The sequence below is a fragment of the Hyperolius riggenbachi genome, chromosome 10, assembly GCF_040937935.1.
Source record: "Hyperolius riggenbachi isolate aHypRig1 chromosome 10, aHypRig1.pri, whole genome shotgun sequence".
NCBI lineage: Eukaryota > Metazoa > Chordata > Amphibia > Anura > Hyperoliidae > Hyperolius > Hyperolius riggenbachi.
Window position 1 is genome coordinate 152,020,807 of NC_090655.1, and position 21,884 is coordinate 152,042,690.

Genomic DNA, 21,884 nt, shown 5'->3' on the forward strand with positions numbered 1-21,884 from the left:
TATCGGCTACAATATGTAGCCACTATTTATAGCTGCTTTTTTTAATGTGTTGCTGCTATCTGTAGCTGATATTTTTTATGTACAGATGCTCTAGCAGCTACAGTTGTAGCCGCTATTTGTAGTTGCAGAGATTAAGGGTTAAGCACCTCCAAGGGGGGTTAAGGGTTAGAGTAAGGAGAGATTAGGTCATAGTATTATAGTGGCTACAATTGTTGCTGCTATTTGTAGATGTGGAGATTAAGGGTTTGGCACTACCAGGTGTGGGGTTAAGGGTTAGGAACCGCCAAGGTGGGTTAAGGGTTAGCGTTAGGTCATAGCGTTAAGGGAGAGGTTAGGTCATAGTAAAATATTGGTAAATATTACCAATATTTTGTTATGTTAATGTAGTAGAATATTGGTAACACTACCAATATTCTATTACCGCTATTCTGCACCCTTAAACTTGTAGCTTTTTTTCAATGTATGCTTCCTTTGAGGGTCTGTATGCAAGACTGAGCACCAAACACAGACATGGTAACTTATGAACAGCCATCCTCTTGCAGAGATGTAAATGTGTCCACTTTCTGTTTTTTTATGATTATATGATTACTAGTGCATCTGCCAGGGCAGACATGTCATGGTGGGAAAGTGCCCTTGAATGCCCGCGAAGTGTAGACTATGCAGGACAATTCCCTTTTCCCTGTTTCCTTGTTTGATTGTCTTACAAAGAAAAGGACCAGCTAATCCCACCTGCAAAAAGTAATTCTGTACCAGAAACCACAATCCGCTTTCTGCAAACGCCACATAAGCAGTGACTAACTGCTCCGGGAGAAGGGTCTGCTGCCCATGTATGGAAAGGGAGTAGTCTCTAGTGCACATGGAAGAGAAATATTGCTGTACAAATATTAGTGTAGGTGTGCTGGTAGCTGGGATGAGAGTGACATTGAATGAGGGTTGGCCTAGGGGGTTAAAAAAAGTATGTATTTGGTCTTGTCATTTTTGATCTGCGGATCTGAGACATGTTTCTGTCTGTTATCTTTATTTGCAGACCCAATTTTATTTGGAACATATTCCATACATATATAGAAAAATGTTGCAATTACTGCCCATGGTGTTGGAAATTGGAATTATTTGGTCCAAGCACTGGAGGACAGTGTACAGACATACTAAGTACTTGTATATATCTGCTCTCCCTTTCTGAAATGTTCACCCCTTCCAATTGGATGGGAAAGCAAGCTTGCATACGTTTCTGTAATATTGCTTGATTATGGAGATCTATGATCAGTTTTACATGTGATCGGATACTAGCAGCCTAGACTATTTATTTGGTTATCAGTTTATACATAGCATGTTCTATAAGGTTGATGCTGCTTGTAGAGTAAGGAATTATTGGAATGCTTCTCAGATTGAATTCTACTGTATTTACCCTAAGACATGTTTTAGTTTAGCTGTGAATAACGAGTATACAGAACATGTGTATGGTTCATGAACATTGCCTCGGCATTATCTTTGTCTTAGCCTGAGTAAAAGCAATATGTTTTGAAATTTTTGAAGGACTTTGAGGCTGGAAAGAATGCAGAATGTTTAATGTCAAGTATACAGATACTTTGTATGGCTATAACATTAACACCACTGTGAGGATGGCTTTTATGGATGGAGAAGAGTGGTGGCAATAAAGAACATTATTATCCAAGCAAAGCAGGACTGGATTTTAAACAAAACATTATTTGCTATTAGTGGAAGAAGTTTTCGATTCTCACCTCAGACATCTCAGAACATAGTGTGGATTGCTGAGAGTTTCGTGAACTGAAGTTTGTGTTATTGCATGGATGAACTCACAGCAAAAATCTAACTTTTTAAGTGGAACTCAACGCTATGCTCAAAAATCAACTATTAGGAAAAATAAAATAAAAATCTCGCCTTCCTCACTGCCAGTGCTTGATGAACTTCATGTTTACTTTAAGGTTGAATCTCTTCATGTGTCACCGTGACACCAGTGCTGATCTTTTGATGCATTTTCAAAGATTGTAGCTAGGTTATGCCTTTTTATGAGCAATAAATAAAATGACAAGGCCCTTTCGCTGCCACTACAAGCAGGGGGCACCTTACCTAGAAGAGGGATCTGGGATATTCACTGCATATCCCCAGTGGAAAGGGGGGCAAAAGATCTACAGTGTAAAATGAACCAGTGACCAGCAGGGACTCCTAGAATAGCTGCATGCACCACTGCTGTACAACTGCTAATTTAATAACCATTCAGAAATTTTACTCAAGGCCGGGTTCACATGTCTCATGCCCCTAGGCCTACTTTACTTTGGCTCCCCTTCTATGTCTAGCAGCCTTTCTCCCATGAAATGTGCAGCCTCGTTCGATGAGCAACACTCATGTATTGTACAGCAGCCCCTGTCTTTCATGTACAGCTCCCTTAGGCAACAGCTCCCCTAGTCCAAGTGTTGTTTCTCTCCTTTTCTATTTCCAGCAACCCCTCCTCCATGTCCACCTGCCCCTTGAGAATCTGCTGCCTTAGTCCTGGGTTCACTTGGCCTTTCCAAAAATCTATCCTTGACCTTCTTATGTTCTGTTAAAACCAAAAACTGTGTATGTGATAACTTCCTATTAGTTCTCTATGAAGCTAATAAGATACAACATTCTTATGCATTTTCAATTATTTCCCATGCATTTCCCATTATTTAAGAAGGGCAAAAAATCAGATCCAGGAAATTATAGACCTGTTAGCTTAACATCAGTTGTATGCAAACTATTTGAGGGGTTACTAAGAGATACTATACATGACTTCATAGTAGAAAATAATCGTATTTCTCAGCATCAACATGGGTTTACTAAAGACAGGTCCTGTTTGACTAACATGCTCAGCTTTTATGAGGTAGTGAATGCTAATATGGATATTGGGAATGCTGTAGATGTGATATACTTGGACTTTGCAAAGGCCTTCGACACTGTTCCCCACAAAAGTCTGGTGCAAAAGTTGAGGATGCAAGGACTGGGGAAGAGTCTGTATGCATGGATAGGGAACTGGCTAATGGACAGAAAACAAAGAGTTGTGGTCAATGGATCGTACTCAAAATGGGAGACTGATAGCAGTGGGGTCCCACAGGGGTCTGTTCTGGGTCCAGTGCTCTTCAATTTATTTATTAATGACCTAGTAGATGCAGTAGTGAGCAATGTTGCTATTTTTGCAGATGATACAAAATTGTGCAGAATCATCAACTCTCAGGAAGATAGTGTCATATTGCAACAGGATCTGGATAGGATGGCTATATGGGCACATACATGGCAGATGAAATTCAATGTTGACAAATGTAAAGTCATGCATTTTGGACGTACTAATGGTCTAGCACCATACAAAATAAATGGGATACAGTTGGGGACATCAAACTTGGAGAAGGACTTAGGAGTACTCATCGACAACAAGTTAAATAATCGTACTCAATGCCAAGCAGCTGCAGCTAAAGCTAACAAAATTTTGGGATGCATTAAAAGGGAACTAAAAACTCGAGATGCTAGCATAATATTGCCCCTGTTTAAGTATCTAGTAAGGCCACATCTGGAATATGGAATTCAGTTCTGGGCACCACATTACAAAAAAGATATTGCAGTTTTAGAGCAGGTGCAGAGACGAGCAACAAAATTGATACGTGGGATGGAAGGTCTCACTTATCAAGAAAGGTTAGATAAACTGGGTTTATTTCGTCTAGAGAAAAGACGCCTTAGAGGGGATCTAATTAACATGTATAAATACATCAGAGGGCAATATAATAGCTTGGCGGATGAGCTTTTTGTCCCTAGGCCTTCTCAAAGGACTAGAGGACATGATCTGCGCATGGAGGAAAAACATTTTAGCCATTTATTGAGGAAAGGGTTCTTTACAGTAAGAGTGATTAAGATGTGGAATGCATTGCCACAGGAAGTCGTTATGGCAAACTCTATACCTGCATTTAAAGGGGGCTTAGATGCTTTCCTTGCATTGAAAGACATCGATGGCTACAATTACTAGGTAATGCCTAATGATGTTGATCCAGGGATTTTATCTGATTGCCATCTGGAGTCGGGAAGGAATTTTTTCCTTTAGGGGCTAATTGGACCATGCCTTGTAAGGGTTTTTTCGCCTTCCTCTGGATCAACAGGGATATGTGAGGGAGTAGGCTGGTGTTGTACTTTATACTGGTTGGACTCGTATGTCTTTTTTCAACCAAAATAACTATGTAACTATGTAACAATTTTGCTCACAAATCGACAGAATGCTTTTGGTGACAGAAGCAAATATTTACAGTTAAATTTCCAGCTTAGCAATAGTATACAGCCTTATAAACCATTTATCAAGGTATGACAAAGTGATAACACCCTATTTCACATACAATTATTAAACTGTCTGACTGACTTCATGTGTAACAGTGTCTGTGTCTATCTTTAAAATCCGTGCAGTCCTGGTTGATGAATCATGCATAGGATGGTTATTTTTTTCATCTGCTGCTTATTTCTTCAAGATGAGAATGGTGCCATGGACATCTCTGGTTACACTTGTTTGGTGGACTCAAGCTCTAGGCAATTGCAAAGAAATATTGGTGAGGCTCAGCCACGGTTTGAAAATTGTAAGCTAATGCTGCAGTCTTCTAAGGAGCTAGGCCTTGTTCACACTTTTTAATGAAGGTGGGAATATGTTTTAATGTGTGTTTGCTGTGGAACACTGTGCGCAGTATATATCAAATTGCATGCGATGTCTGCAACAATTTTCCACATTTGACAGCAAATGCTTTTTATGTGAGAATTGCATAAGCTTTCTTGATATTCTTGAGAAAGAGGTCCCTATGAGCTCAAAACTTTTTATGTGAATAAAACTGTACACAACTTATACATTGTGCTGTAATATGTACGAACAGAGGCGACAAGCAAAGTAAAACAATGTTCTAAAAATGATAAACAGAGGGAAGTCGAGGTTGACTTACCTCCCTCTGGTAGGGGACATATAATGCAGAGTAAAAAAATATACAATTTGTTCACAGCTCCACGTCACAGAGGCGCTGACACGCTTTATGGACCTGAACCAGTTTTATATGCTCCTGTACTGCCTGATGAAGCGGGACTGTTGACCGCGAAACGTGTTGCGATTTTATGGAGCTGTGAATAAATTGTATATTTTTTACGTTTTTTAAACATTTGAGTATATGTCCACTACCAGAGGGAGGTAAGTCCACCTTGACTTCCCTCTTTTTATCATTTTTAGAACATTGTTTTACTCTGCTTGGCGCCTCTGTTCGTACATATTACAGCACGATTAAGTCCACCCCTGGTGGACGGGTTCTTTCCCCATTTTCCTATCTACAGAGAGCGACTTTTATACCTGAGTGGGGTCAGGTACTAATACTCCCCACCTGCCTGTCAAGTGGTTACCTGATGGTAACCCACCTTTGTGAGTATAAGAACCTTTGACATTACATTATATATTGAGCTTACCAGACAATATTGCACTATTGGGCTCTTGGTGTCCTCTGTTTTGTTTTTACAAAAAACAACTTATACATTAAATCGGTGTGCTGGCTGGCATTTTGATTATCAAAAATATTCCTATGTAATGCACATAGTTGTACAACTACGTTGTCTGTCTGTAGTACTGCTGGGCAAAGCCTAGGCACATCCTATACTGGCAACAAGAGGAGTGCATCACACCATTCCTTTCTACTACGGTATGTAATGCACCTAGCGGACGTAAAGAAACTCAAGTTATGTACAGAACATGCTCTGAATGTGGCTATTTATGGATGGGGTATCAAAACGTAAAAAAAATCTAGATGCTGTTCTTTTTTCCTATTTAAAAATGCTAATTACTTGGCTGTCACGCTGAACATTTGCCTTCAACAGTGTCAGTTAACCACCTGGATCAAGGATGCTGCCAGTAGGGAAAAAAGTCATGGTCAATGATTCAGAGTGTATAAAAGGCAATAAGGCAATATAAACAGAACAGACAGGCAAGTAGGATGTTTGAAGGATACTTAGCAAGTGTACAATACACATTGCTCTCTAATCAGGTTTCCTTTACTTAACCACTCAGCCGAGTGTCGGGCTGCTCCTTCCGCGTATGACGCGGATTACGTCACACGCCGGCCGCCTCGCGTCATCACGGTGGCCGGCGTGTGACGTAATCCGCGTCATACGCGAAAGGAGCAGCCCGACACTCGGGCGAGTGTCGCCCGGGCTGCGGCCTGTCAGCCATTCCGGAGCGGGGAGAAGGAGAAGAGCCAGGACGCCGTCGTGGGACCTCCCGACCAGCACTGGGCTGGAGAAAGCCCCAGGTGAGTACAACTTTCATTTTTTTTATGAGCTCGGAGTCACTTTAAGGATTTTTACTATTTCACTTATTACAAGCCTTTTTTTTTTGTGCTAAATTAATTAATATACTCTCATGCCATATTAGAAAAGTCCCTAAGGTAACCATTTAAGTAAAAAAAAATGTAAATGATGTAATTTTTTTAATTTTTTTTACCAAGTATTTTATTTCTGTAACTGTGGGGCAGGGTTGGAAGGGGTTAAAAGTAATAAAATAAAAAAATAATAATAAACGTTCTATGTAAAACAGTATACTGGTATAATTAGGTGTATTTTTACTTTTTGACCATGTTTCTATTAATAGAACAGGGAAGAACACAGAAGTGTCCGGTCTGAGAGCGTGAGTGGCATTTTCAAGCTCTCCGAAGACACGGGAACGGTGATCGGAATTGAGAATTAAAAGATTCTCACATCCTGATCACAGATGGAGGGGGCTGCGTTGGTGGAAAACAGTGCGGGGATTGTGAACGAGACGGTAACGTAACGTAGCAGTATGCAGTATCTACCCCGCTGATCCGCACGTGAAGTTTAAAGGGGCGTAGATATGCGTACCAGAGATCCTAAAGTGGTTAAAGGGAATCTGAAGAGAAAATAAACTTATAATATGAATTGTATGTGTAGTACAGCTAAGTAATAGAACATTAGTAGCACAAATATGAGTCTCATATTGTTTCCAGTACAATAAGAGTTAAGAAACTTCACTTGTTATTCATGCAAAAGTGCTTCTCTGAGTTCTCTGGCTAATTTAGTAAGAGAGTATGCTATTTTCTAAAGCACTTATAAAACAAAGAAACAATGAAAGACAACTTCAGATAATATTTTGCTGACGTTCAAAGTGTCATCTGCTCTGTTTCATAGTTTAAAATGCAGAGATAAGTTTGTAAACTGCAAATATTAGAGAATGATGCTATGTTATATTTTAAAAAAATCTATATAACTGAAAATAAAAATATGACTCTTTTCTTTGCTACTAATGTTCTATTAATTATCCATACTACACATACAATTCATTATATCATAAGGTTCTTTTTTTCATTTCATTGTCACTGTAACCCTTTAAAAATACAGTAGATAGATGAGGAGAGTGACTTGGATTGTCAGCTATAAAAATGACACAGAGAAATGGAGCCAATTAATTGATTAGACCAAAGATTTGTTGACAAAGGCAACATATGAGCAAACTACAGTAACTAGGGTGCATTGTTCCCCCACCACCAAAAAAATTAATGGGGCCCCATGCTTAAAGAAACTCCCCCCCCCCTCCCCAAGTGTGGCCTGTCTCTGTGACCCTGGGGCCCCCCCTTAATGAGATATGCCGTGTGCAGTGTGCACAAACTGCACATACACGTGTGCCGCAGCTGCCCTCCCTCCTCTTCACTCTGCATTGGGGCAGCTGGGCGTTATGGAGGAATGCAGTTGCACGCTCAGGTCCCACATGCTGTGCTGCTCTGCATAAAGGTGAGAGGAAGTGTTGGGCCACCTTAGCCCCCAGGTGCCCCCCCCCCTTTCCCCCCTACACACACAGTCATGGAGTTATTGTTATGCCTATGCATTAATTTCTACAAATAAAAATAAATTCTGCGGAGCTTAGTTCTTTTTAGTATAGCATTCAGAAAAACGTGTACCTTATTGTTTTCTCATGCAGAGATTCTGGCATGCATGTATATTTCATAATGTCATTATGCTACTATAAAACATGGAATGCGGTTTGGAAATCAAAAGGAGTGCTTAAGGGGTTAATGAGTGATGAGTAAAAAAAAACAATGCAGCAGCGCTGAGTAACAGTGGTTCAGGGACACTCTTTCTGAATCTCCCGCACAGGCATATTTGCAGAACAAGGCTGTCTGTAAATGATTTGCAGATAATTACTGTTGTGGCGTTGCACAAAAAAGAACTTTAAAGTGGGACTACAGTCTAGCATAAAAGACAGTTAGCTTCAGGCTAGAAACTCGTTCTGTTGCTATGGAGGAGGCAGAGGGATGACGCGCAACACACCATGGAAGGGGGGATTGTAAGGAGGAAGAACAATAGACTTTGTTACTGCTCAAACAAAATGATCCGGTGGTCCATTTCTCCCTGACCAACGAAGGTAGAGAATGGGTTGGATCATGGGCTGTCATGCACATGCAAGACCTTCATCAGAGGTGGCCCCAAATGCTCATAATATCAGCAGAGACCCATATCACGTGTGTAGTGTACAAGGCTTAAAGGGATACTGTAGGGGGGTCAGGGGAAAATGAGTTGAAGTTACCCGGGGCTTCTAATGGTCCCCCACAGACACCCTGTGCCCGCGCAGTCACTCACCGATGCTCCGGCCCCGCCTCTGGTTCACTTCTGGAATTTCACTGCGCCTGCGTTGCCATGTCCTCGCTTCCCCTGATGTCACCAAGAGTGCATGGTGCAGGCCCAGACCATACTGGGCCTGTGCAGTACGCTCCTGGTGCCATCAGCGGGAGTGAGGACACGGCAACGCAGGCGCAGTGGTTTTAAGCTTTAAAGTCTGAAATTCCAGAAGTGAACCAGAGGCGGGGCCGGAGCATTGTGGAGTGGCTGCGCGGGCACAGGATGTCTGTGGGGGACCATTAGAAGCCCCGGGTAACTTCAACTCATTTTCCCCTGACCCCCCTACATTGTCCCTTTAAATCTATGAACCCTTTTAAACACTTTTATAAAAAAAAAAGGTTGAAGTTAGAATAATGTGGTTAATGCCCTAGAGGTGAAATTTATTCAATTACACTTTAAATGTTGCCAAACATCATGTTTCTATTTAACTATGAAAATGGAACACTTACGAGTGCAGTATTGGTGATAGCGATCCCATGCTATTGCAGCACATGAACTTATGCTAGAAAGCGCTGCAACAAATCCCTGGAAGCCATGAATCTGACATCCTTCTGATCCATAGGGCCAATACCTATTGAAAAATGGTAAACCACATATAAGTAAAAAAATAAATAAATAAATAAAAAGTAAAAAGGGCTGTAACGTAATATTCTAGAACACTTAACCTCCCTAGCGTTCTGGACGAGCTGAGCTCGTCCAGAGATGCTAGAGGGCACCGCTCAGGCCCCGCTGGGCCGATTTTAATAATTTTTTTTAAAAAAAACACGCAGCAAGCACTCTGCTTGCAGCGTGTCCTACCCGATCGCCACTACTCACCGCTGATCCACCGCTACCCGACGCGAAAGAGGGCCCCCCCAGCAGACCTCGTGCGCAGCCTGGCCAATAGTCGCCAGGCTGCGCTTTAGGGTGGTTCGGGAGTCCCTGTGACGTCACGATGTCGATGACGTCACTCCGTTCGTTGCCATGGCGACGGGGGAAGCCCTAAGGGAAATCCTGTTCAGAACAGGATTTCCTTATGTGCGTGATCGCTGGCGGCGATCGGAAGGGTGGGAGGGAGTCGGCAGCAGGGGAGAATCATGTAGCTAGCGCTAGGCTAGCTACATGAGATAAAAAAAAAATCAGGCGGAAAAAACCCTCCCTTGGCCGCATGGACGCGGGAATCAGAACGCCCAGTATACGGTTTACATAAGTACATTTGGGGAACGGTGAGTTAAGAGCCTTTTTACTCTCACGTTGATGCCTTTTTATTTAAAAAAATAATCATTTTCATAAAGTAGGTTTGTGTGCGTATGTGTAGTGCAGCAACCATTTCAGTTCAGTGGTGGGTGGTGCCGCTACTAAGAATACTGATAATTTACAATACCAATATTTTACTACAGACTAACCTGGCCCTTATTCTCATCATGAACAGTCCCCTCCTAGTGCTTAACGCTAGGCCTCATCCTCCACCTAACACCTAACACTATCTCCCACCTAATTAATGCCTAACACTATCCCCCACCTTATGCCTAACACTTACCCCCTTCCTGCCTACAACTAACCTCCCCCTCATTATACTAATACTAATCCTCATCTAAAATGAGCACTATTTGTAGCCTTTAAAAACACTGGTGTAGTCGACCTTGATGATATGATACTACTAGATGTTGTATATATGAGAAGCATCATTTCTTCCCTTCTCACAAGGACAAACCATTATTTATTTTATTATTATTGTTGTTATTATTATTGTTCTAATAATACGTGTGCTTACATCCCTTTGTCGAACGATACTGCACCATCGGGCCCCTGGTCTCTCTCATTCACAGAGACTTGGAGGTTATGGGTAACTATCAAGGATCATAACTTTTTATGCTATTTGTAGCCGATTGTCTACAAAGAGACCATTGGCTGCAATGACTTTTTGCTGATCAGAAAATATCTAAATAAGACACCCAACTCAAGTCACCACCTGGGTGTCCAATTACCTATAATTTGCATTAGAGTGTATTAGATGCCTGCCAATCCCCATGCCAAAAATGACTTGATCTAGGTTTGCGCTTCTGTGGCACAACAACTATTAAGTTTAGTAAGGGATTCAGGTGATTATTTTCCCATAGAATTTGGGCAAGTGCACCGTGACTTTAAATGATCCAGTAGGAGATCTAAACAATCTTCTAGACAGTCCATAGACAATGATCCAATGATCGTCATGTCTAGAAAAACTCAAGAAGAAACATGTGATCCAGTAGCATAGCTTGCGTATTTGACACCTGGTGCTGATTAATTAGATTAATTACACCCCCCCCCCCCCCCCTTGATAAAGCAAACTTTTTTGAGGGGGGTGTTGAGGGGATGGCACGTTAAGTGCATTTAAGTGTGAAAATTGGACATGGTTGTAACATTGTTCTTTTTCTCGGGCCCTGTGAGTGAAGCATCAGATCTTGGCAGAGGAGCTGCCCCACAAGTATAGGTGGCAAAATGTGTCTCAACCAGTATAAGGTAGCCAAAGGTGTACTCCAGGATAGATTGTCCCCATATATGGTTAATCCCCCAATAGGTAGTCAAAGGTGTCCCGCAGTATAGGTAGCTCCCCCCCATAGGTAGCCAATTGGTGTCCCCCAGGATAGGTAGTTCTCCCCCATAGGTAGCCAATGCTGTCACCCAGTGTAGGTAGGCCCCCCCAAAGGAATACAATAGTGTCCTTCAGTAGGTAGGCAAAGGTGTCCACCAGTATAGGTAGGTTCCCCTCATAGGTAGCCAATGGTGTCTCTCCATAGTTAGCCAATAGTGTCCCCCCAGTATAGGTACGACACCCCCATAGATACATCCCCCCATAGGTAACCACATGTAGTTAGCCCTAGTGCGGGCTGCCCCCCCCCCCCCCTCCCACCTTGTGACACCACTGATGTGCTCAGTTTGGTCAGGTGATATAGATGTAAGTCTCTTATCATATTCTGCATGGTCATGACAGAAAATCAAAGCAAAACAGAGATTTGCATATCTATCAGCTGATTAAACAAATCACATGCTTCATTTCCATAGATTGGATTGGTCCAGCAGGTTGGGTGAATGCATTGAAATTGCAAATTGAAACTTCAGATTGATCCACTTTAAACCTTGGAACAAATGGACTGATCTCCTCAAATCTAGTCATTCCCATGGCCCTAGCATGAGTCCTATCAACTTGACACCACATGGTCATGTATTCACAAATGAGTATGTTAGGTTTTCACTCTGGAGTGGTTGTAGTTAAAAAAAAACTGAAAAAAACCTTTCTTTCCCAGGTACGATAACCTGACACTGAAGATAAAAATACTTGTTCTATTCACGGAATGGAACTTCAAAGTTAGTTTTTCTATTTGAACACCTTTCTGCAAACCGTGTATTGATGTTGTTAAAAAGCTGCATTATATAATTTAAAATATAGCCTGTGTACTGTGTGATTTATCTTACCTCAGGAAGCTGGAAAATGCAGCTACAAAAGCGTTCATACACAGTGCAGTGTCTGCTACAGCCAGGCTTATTATGAGCAGGTTGCTAGGTGTCCTGAGCTCTCTTACTTTGTAGAAGGAAGCGATTGTCAAAGCATTTAAAATAAATCCAAGCAGAGCTGGAAGAGAATGGTAGTGAGGGAGGGTAAAATAAGCTGTGACACAAAAATATGAACTTATTTATGAATGTTCTCGGTTACCATATCACTGCCAAATTAAAGAGGAATAGAGGTAGTGAGAAAAAATGTAATGAATACTTTTTTTTTTACAATATTAACTTATGAATTACTTTGTGTTTGCCCACTTTCCTTACATTCTGAAATGAAATTTATCACAGGTGGCAACACCTTTAGGCTGGTTTCACAGTGGGACATTAAAGTCCCACGTTACAGCAGCCAGTAACGTAGCCTAATTAACTGCAATGTAAAATCAATGTTGCTGTTCACAGTAACACGTTGCGTTACATAGTAATGCAGCACGTTTAAACAAAGCGCTGCATGCTGTACGTTATACTGGGCTAAGCCACGTTAGACTGTTTGCACATGCTCAGTAATGTTGGAGGAGGAGGTCTCCCCTCCTCCTCTGCGGCCAGCCACATGGCTAATTAATATTCACTGCACTGCAGAGACTCGTGGTGGAACTGTAGTGTTGTCCGGATCATGAACGAATCATTCATTTGATCCGGATCTTTTTTGTGAGTCGAATCATCCGGATCATCACAATGAAAGATTCGGTTCACAGTGGATGTCTGTCTGGAAGAAACAGGAACATACAGAATGTACAGTGCATGGAAAGTTCTTGCCATGCTAGTCATTTCACCCAGTCTGCTTCCCTAGTAAAATGATTCAAATGATTCTTTTAAATGATCGGATTCAAATGATCTGAATCCTTAAAAAGATCCGGACTTCCTATCACTAACCTGGAGTGGCTGCTTTGAGAGCTGCATAACGCAGCTCAATCTGACGTCCAACTTCAACACCACCATACGTTGCGTTAGGGGCACGTTATGCGACCATAACGTCCCCTAAAATGCAACGTCTTGGTGGGAAAGTAGCCTTAGTTTTGTCAGGGGCAGCTCTGCAGAATGCTTGGTTACTTTGGGGGTGTAAACCTCACTTGGAGGGCAGGGCTACATTCAGTATGTAGCAATATAGAGATATAGGAAGTGTTTCTGATGCTGAAACCAGAAAAATTAATGGGTATCACGAATAATTCACTTGCATGTCACTACAGTGATTCTTTAAAATAAACTATGCCTAATTGTAACCTGAAAAAAATATAGTGACAACTTCCAGTCATTGTCTGCTTCTGTAGCCCCACCCATGTGCTCTGTGACAACAGTAATCACTTTCAGTACAGAATTCTATTTAGAACTTTCCTGCAAACGTTCTTAATTTTGACACAAGAAGCAGACCATAGCATTAATATTGGTAAATTTATCTTATATACTATGATATGATACTATTTTTATGCGTTTTTTGCGATTTTAAAATTTGCCATTGCGTTTGCAGGTAATGGCATAGCACCCCTAAAAATTACTATATTTGGAAGTGGTAATAGAAAAGTGGGTTTTCATATAACTTGGTTCAAATATCCAATTAATACAAATTTGCCATTGCAATAGAAAAAAATGGAAAAAACGAGAGCCCGGTATAGTGTAGTATGTATTGGAATAGGTAGGGTAGATTGACAAGTAAGTATTATACTCACAAACGTGGGTTGCCGTCCAGGCAACCACTATATCAGCAGGTGGGGAGATTAGACCTGTCCCCACTCAGGATTAAGATGTCGCTCCCTGAAAGAAGAAAAGGGTGCAGCACCCTTTCACCCAGGGTGAAAAACTCGATAAAGCAATGTACAGAGGTGCCAATAGGATAAAACACACTAAAGGTTTAAAAATATTCGGGTGGTGGTGGTGGACCAACCGACCCAAAAACAGACTCAATGCTGTCGCTTAAGTCAACAAAAATGTATTTACATACTCCGATAACAACTGCGACGCGTTTCACGGGCAAGATCCCGCTTCTTCAGGCATTAAACAACAGGAGTATCACACAGCTCTAGGTCCCGGTAAAGTTTGGCACCTCTGCCAAATTTGCCATTGCGTTTGCAGGAAATGGCATAGCACCCCATTTTATACGCAATTTTGGTGCGCTCCCATTGAATATCACACAAATCATAAATGCTCACAAATTGCAGCAGACAGTGGGCTTGTGTAAAAATGTAATGGAACTAGTGGAACTGCCAAACAACGATAATGTTGTTTTAATTAGGAAAACACATGAATTCTGAAAATAGAACCAAAATGCATGAAGTGGAGACACCCCTTTACTGGTAGTTGCCGGCCATCTAGATTTTATCCCCCACAGATCTGAAAAAACAGAAAAGCTATGGCTGCTTAGTAACAGACCAGACTGGGCAATTATTGTAGATATTTTAAAATAAAGATAGTATACATGCACAGTATAAACTTGTAAACGCCAAGGGACCAGGAAAAGTGGTTTACTATATCAGAAATTGTCCTAGAAGTGTCCCAGCATGCCCTGGTACATTCTCTGCTGCAAAGGACCAACTGTGTCCTCCCATTGGAGGTACAGTACAAGCACTTGCACTTTTGGTGGACTACAAGGTTAAGTAAACCTTAAGGCTGCATAGCCAGGCTGGACAAATCACTAGTACAGTATCCAGGACCCCTAAAAATTGCAGCTGTCACTGAATAGAGGCAGTGACTCACTTCCTGTGAGTTGCTCAGATACCTACGCTATGTGGGTGGCACTTGCAGCCTGTGCCCTACAAACTTTCTGCTCACACTTGAGCCAGTCATAAAGCCTCTCTTCAAAATGCAGTGAATCATAATAACCCACTCTCATCTGTATGTGCGTGGCTCCTATAACTCCATGGGCTGGACTTGGCACTCTATTCTCCATCTATTCTGATCTGCACTACAAGTGAAAGTAGACTGTGCTGCGCTCCACATGCTACTGGAAGCGTCATCGCTAATAAGGGAAGAGATATCCAGGAGTGTGTACAATCCGTGGGAGGACTGTGACCATACTTTCATCAGGGCTCTTTCACACCAGAGCCCATTTTCCACGTTTTAACGCAAAGTCTATACTTTGCGTTAACCAAGGTAAAAGGAAAGTCCATAGACTTTCCTTTTACCTTTCACACCCGACGCTGCGTTTCGATACGTTGCGGTACGACGCGTCCCGGCGCATTTTATCGTCGGGAATCGCCGTTTCCCCTTCGGGTTAATTAACTACTACCGCCGCTACTCAGCGTCGCACTGGAGTTTCCCGACGACACGCCGCAACGCGTGCAGGAGCCGTTCTCCTGCACACTTTCAGTGTGTAACGGGCCTCAGTGATTGCAGAGTGGAAGTAGTAACGTTGCATCCTCTTTTGTTTACGTTCACACTATTCCTAATTTTCCCCAGGCTGCTTTTCTGAACATTACTCTATATGCAGCGCTGGTGCCATTCTTTTTGTCTTACAAATGTTATCAGGCATCAACTCACTTGCAACCAGCCTGAAGAGAGCAGCCAACCATGGGTCTCACACTGACATATGATGCATGCACCGCCCACTGTTTACTTTATCCAGAGTTGGTGTCACGTAGAGGCTTAAAAATATATTTACTATAACAGAAGTTTTATTATACTGTATTAGAGTTCACTATACCAAGCGTTGCTCCCATAGACTTATAATGGAGATTGGCTGGGACCTGAAGAGGTAGGTTACCCAAATGTTTACTACAGTGTGGGCCATTTATATGGATACACCTTAATAAACTGGGAATGGTTGGTGATGTTAACTTTCTGTTTCTGACAGTATATGTGATGGGGGAACATTTTGAATTCGGCCATTTTTAATACAACTTTTCTTTTTTCAATAGGAAGAGGGTCATGTGAAACATCAAACTTATTGGGAATTTCACAAGAAAAACAATGGTGTGCTTGGTTTTAAGGTAACTTTATTCTTTCATGAGTTGTTTACAAGTTTCTCTTTGTTTACAGCCATTGACATGTCGCCGAGATTAAGACGTGAGGAGCGGATAGAAATTGTGTTGATGTCTGTTGAACGCAGTAACCGGGTCGTTGCAGCAGATTTCAATGCAAGACACCCTACGAGACCACCCATCTCTCATGCTACAGTTAGCAAATGGCTGCCTCAAACCTCAAGGCCACTGGATATGCAAAATTGCTACATGATGATGTGTTTCCCTCTTTATGCACTGAAGCTGGCACGTTCCGTGAGTTTTTCCAGCAAGATGGTGCACCACCACATTATGGGTGTCAGGTACGAGCATTCCTAGATGAAAAATTTCCTGGAAAGTGGATTGGTCGTTGTGGGCCAGTTGAATGGCACCCAAGGTCTCCCAATCTGACCCCCTTAGACTTTTATCTTTGGGGTCATCTGAAGGCAATTGTCTATAGTGTGAAGATACGAGATGTGCAGCACCTGAAACTATGGATACTGGAAGCCTGTGCTAGCATTTCTCCTGCAGTGTTGCTATCAGTGTGTGAAGAGTGGGAGAAGAGGGTTGCATTGACAATCCAACACAATGGACAGCACACTTTATAAGTGGTCAGAAACTTGTAAATAACTCATGAAATAATAAAGTTACCTTAAAACCAAGCACACCATTGTTTTTCTTGTGAAATTCCCAATAAGTTTGATGTGTCACATGACCCTCTTCCTATTGAAAAAAAACAAAAGTTGGATTCAAAATGGCTAACTTCAAAATGGCCACCATGGTCACCACCCATCTTGAAAAGTTCCCCCCCTCACATATACTAATGTGCCACAAATAGGAAGTTAATATCACCAACCATTGCCATTTTATTAAGTTGTATCCATACAAATGGCCTATCCTGTATATCAGAGTTCATTATAATGAGATTATACTGCACAGTCCTGGCCAAATGTTTTGAGACTGTCAAAAATATTAGTTTTCATAAAGTTTGCTGCTAAACTGCTTTTACATCTTTGTTTCAGTTGTTTATGTGATGTACTGAAATATAATTATAAGCACTTCATATGTTTCAAATGATTTTATTAACAATTTCATGAGATTTATGCAGAGTCAGTATTTGCAGTATTGGCCCTTCTTTTTCGGGACTTCTGCAATTTGACTGGGCATGCTCTCAATCAACTTCTGGGCCAAATCCTCACTGATAGCAACCTATTCTTTTATAAACACTTCTTTGAGTTTCTCAGAATTAGTTGGTTTTTGTTTGTCCACCTGCCTCAAGTTCTCAATGGGATTAAGTTCTGGGGAGTTTCCAGGCCATGGACCCAAAATGTCAACGTTTTGGTCCCCGAGCCACTTAGTTATCACTTTTGCCTTTTGACACGGTGCTCCGTCGTGCTGGAAAATGCATTGTCCTTCACCAAACTGTTTTTGGATTGTTGGAAGAAGTTGCTGTTGAAGGGTGTTTTGGTACCATTCTTTATTCATGGCTGTGTTTTTTTGGCAAAATTGTGAGTGAACCCACTCCCTTGGATGAGAAGCAACCCCACATATGAATGGTCTCAGGATGCTTTACTGTTGGCATGACACAGGACTGATGGTAGCGCTCACCTCTTCTTCTCCTCACAAGCCTTTTTCCAGATGCTCCAAACAATCAGAAAGGGGCTACATCGTAGAATATGACTTTGCCCCAGTCCTCAGCAGTCCATTCACCATACTTTCTGCAGAAGATCAATCTGTCCCTGATGTTTTTTTGGGAGAGAAGTGGCTTCTTTGTTGCCCTTCTTGACACCAGACCATCTTTCAAAAGTTTTTGCTTCATTGTGCATGCAGATGCGCTCACACCTGCCTGCTGCCATTCCTGAGCAACCTCTGCACTGGTTGCACTCCAATTCTGCAGCTGAATCCTCTTTAGGAGATGATCCTGGCGCTTGCTGGACTTTCTTGGATGCCCTGAAGCCTTCCTAACAAGAATTGCACCTCTTTCCTTGAAGTTCTTGATGATCCTATAAATTGTTGATTTAGGTGCAATCTTAGTAGCCACAATATCTTTGCCTGTGAAGCCATTTTTATGCAACGCAATGATGGCTGCATGTGTTTATTTGCTGTCACCATGGTTAACAATGGAAGATCAATGATTTCAAGCATCACCCTCCTTTTAACATGTCAAGTCTGCCATTCTAACCCAATCAGCCTGACATAATGATCTCCAGCCTTTTACTCGTCAACATTCTCACCTGAGTTAACAAGACAATTACTGAAATGATCTCAGCAGGTCCTTTAATGACAGCAATGAAATGGCAAAGGACTATGCAATTCATCTGAACACTCTTCATAACATTCTGGAGTATATGCAAATTGCTATTATAAAAACGTAAGCACCAACTTTTCTAATTTCCAATAATTTTGTCTCAAAAGTTTTGGCCAGGACTGTATACGTATATAATTATGTCCATAATGCAGGACATACTTAGGGAGGATATATGAAATAATTTGTCCTTCCATTCAAACTTCATGTAAATTATACGCAGCTTGAAATTGGACCAATCAGAATAACTTCCTGTCAATTTTAATTGGTCCAAGTTCAAGCTGCATAACATCTACATGGAATCTGAATGGAAGGAGAAATTATTTGCATCTCATTGATCATCCCTACAAGCTCAATCACAATTGGCTAAAGATATTGTAAATATTAATGTTGTTTTTTCTACAATTTCAGCTACATCAGTTGTGTGTAAATTATTTGAAGATATTCTTAAGATGCTATACAAGATTTTATAGAACTGAATAATCTAATTTCAGCTCATCAGACAAGTCTTGTCTCACCAACATGGAGCTGGTGCACGCCAAATCGCTACATATCAATAGAAAATTGTTAGGCACATGCCTATAATTGCCTTGAAAAATCAATTCAAAAAGCGCTGAACATTTGCAATTACATTAGCGCTTTTTAGTGTGCACTGCCACTGGCCCATGCTCAGCTTTTATGAAGTGGGTGGTAGATGTTGGGAAAGCTATAGATGTAGTGTACTTGGACTTTGCAAAGGCTTTTCACACTGTTTCCCACAATTGCCTAGTGCAGAAGCTGAGGATACAGGGACTACGAGAAGGCGTGTTTTTGTGGATAGAGAACTGGGACAGAAGACAAAAAGTGGTGGTAAATGGGTCACATTCAAAATGGAAAACTGTTAGCCGGGGGGTCCTACAAGGGTCAGTGCTAGTCTAGGTTCAATCCATTTCAATCTATCTATTAATGATTTAGCAGATAGAATACAGAGTAATGTCGCCCTCGTTGCAGATGATACAACATTATGCAGAATTATAAACACTAAGCAGGATAGTGACATTTTCCAACAAGATCTCAACAGCATGGTAATATGAGCAAACAGATGTCAGATGAACTTTAATGTAGATAGATGTAAGGCCATGCACCTTGGTTGTGCCAATGGTAGAGCGACCTATAAAAGAAATGGTTTACAGCTGGGAACATTAGATTTGGGAATACTCATTGATAACAAGCTAAATACCCGTGTTCAATGACAAGCAGCAGCAGGTAAAGCAAATTTAATTCTGAGATGTATAAATCAGGAAATAAAATCACTAGATGCTACTCCCTCTGTACAAATCACTTGTGAAGCCACATCTGGAGTGTGTAATGGAGTTTTGGGCTCCACACTATAGGAAGGACATTAACATCCTAGAACAGGTACAAAGGCGGGCAACTAAATGAATCAGGGGGTGGAAGGTCTCGCTTATCAAAAGTTGGACAAACCGGGTTTATGTATCTTGAAAAAAGATGGCTAAGTAGTGACCTAATTAACATGTATAAATTTATCAGCGCCACAGAAGATGCTGGCACTATATTAATCATAATAATAACCATCAGAGGGCAATATAAAAGCTTGGCAGATGAGCTTCTTGGCCTTAGGCTTCTACAAAGGACATGATCTGTGTTTGTGTTTCTATTTAGGAAGGTATTCTTTACAGTAAGAGTTGTTTGTTTGTTTGGTTTTTTTGTATTTTACCACCGGAAGTATTTATGACAAATTCTATATGTGCATTTAAAAGAAATTTTGATTTCATTGAAGGACATTTGCGGCTATAATTACTAGTTAATTCCCAGAAAAATTGATCCAAGGATTTTGTCTGACTTCCATCTGGAGCCGGGAAGTCATTTTTAAGCCCCATTGACACCATACAATTCCACACGTGATCGATCGAATTCAATTGGATCATATTCGATTGGTTCTATGAAATCCGACAGGTAAGATCGGGATTCGATCGGTAGAGTGTGGTCGATTTTGCATAGTTATCGATTTCCCGATCGGGCATGCCAGATTTAATCGAGCCAATCAAATTTTAGCGATTGCGTGTGGAATTGTATGGTGTAGATGGGGCTTTACCCTGTTAAAGGTTGATTGGCCTTGTAAGAGGTATTTTGCCTTCCCCTGGATCAACTGGGATATGTGAGGGTGCAGGTGCTTACTTATTTATTTATTTGTGGTTTGACTCAATAAACAAAAGTCTTTTTTTTAACCAAGCTAACTACATAACTATGTAACTCAGTTGGCCTTAGTGATCAGTAGATTATGAAAATGTGGGAGAGAAGCAATTTGTAACTTGATTCATAAGTGCAAGCTCAAAATTCTGTCATTTTGATTTTGGCTTGGATACTTAGTGAAATAATTCAAAGACAAGCTTTGGAAATCAACTCCGTGAGGCCTTAAATCATCTAATTGCTGTCAGTCTGTGATACAAATCATTTACATATTTTTGAAAAGACTAGATGTCAAACTGGAGAAAAATTTTAACAGACTTTTTAAAACAATAATCAATATTAATTGTTAGCAATTTTTAACAATACAGGATCATAAGTACAGGATCTGCACTGTACACAATCTTGTCATTTCTTCTGATGCGAAAAACATCATTCATGTATTTTATGTAAGATAGTTAAATACGATGAACACACAGCCTGTTGCAGGGATGTTAACAGATATTTGTTTTTTTTCTATTACTGTATTTTCTTTACTGTTGCACTTTAAGCTACAAACTAGGCTGATGATATGTTCCTTTTCTGTATGTAAAGCTAGTCATACAGCTTATGTAACTATAGATCATAATCAAATGTCATTTTTCTTTATTTTTGTGTAGGGTTTAGCACTGTAATGTACATAATGGTGGTCTTACCTTCAGCCAAGAGAACTGTGCCTATTCCAAAGACTTCAATCTCAGTAAAACCTTCGGGAAGAGGGTAAGATGTAACCATGTTTGGGAAAGTGATGCAGACACCCTGCTGAACTGTCTGCTGCTTCCCCTCCACACGCTCATAGTGCAGAGTGTGAATACCTCCTTTTAAAGGGTCTGTTTCACATGTAGCATCATGCAAGGCATTATATAAAATCTTTTTTTTTTTTTTTCCCTCAGCAGTTATGCCTGAAACATCACAATCCCCTGAAGAATTCCCTAATGATGTGAATAAATGCAGAATCCTGTGCTGTGAAATACCCCTCCACCCTATCCTATTCCACCTTTCCTAAATCGCATTTGCATACCCTGCTAAAAAGGCTGCATTCATGGCACTGACAACAAGGGTTTTGTGAATAGTTGATTATGAAAACTGTGTTTTCTCCCTGTGAACCGCAATACAATTATTGAGAAGAAAGGGACTCAGGGCACTGGAGCAAAGAAAAGACACTATCTGCGTAGCTTCTAATTGGCAGCAGCGCATGCCGTTTTGGAAGGGGGTTTGTTTGGTGGGTAAATATGCACAGT

At 41.1% G+C, this 21,884-nt stretch overlaps 1 protein-coding gene across 1 annotated transcript in view; it reads right to left on the reverse strand.

Annotated features, from left to right (window-relative positions):
- Positions 1 to 21,663, reverse strand: part of RGR (retinal G protein coupled receptor) — a 45,177-nt gene extending 23,514 nt beyond the window's left edge. Inside the window, exons 1-3 of the mRNA XM_068258848.1 lie at positions 21,300 to 21,663; positions 12,100 to 12,256; positions 9,114 to 9,235 (exon numbers count right to left, since the gene is read on the reverse strand). Coding sequence (XP_068114949.1) covers positions 9,114 to 9,235; positions 12,100 to 12,256; positions 21,300 to 21,378 — 358 coding nt within the window. The 5' untranslated portion in view covers positions 21,379 to 21,663. The remainder of the gene's footprint in view (positions 1 to 9,113; positions 9,236 to 12,099; positions 12,257 to 21,299) is intronic.
- Between the last annotated feature and the right edge of the window lie 221 nt (positions 21,664 to 21,884).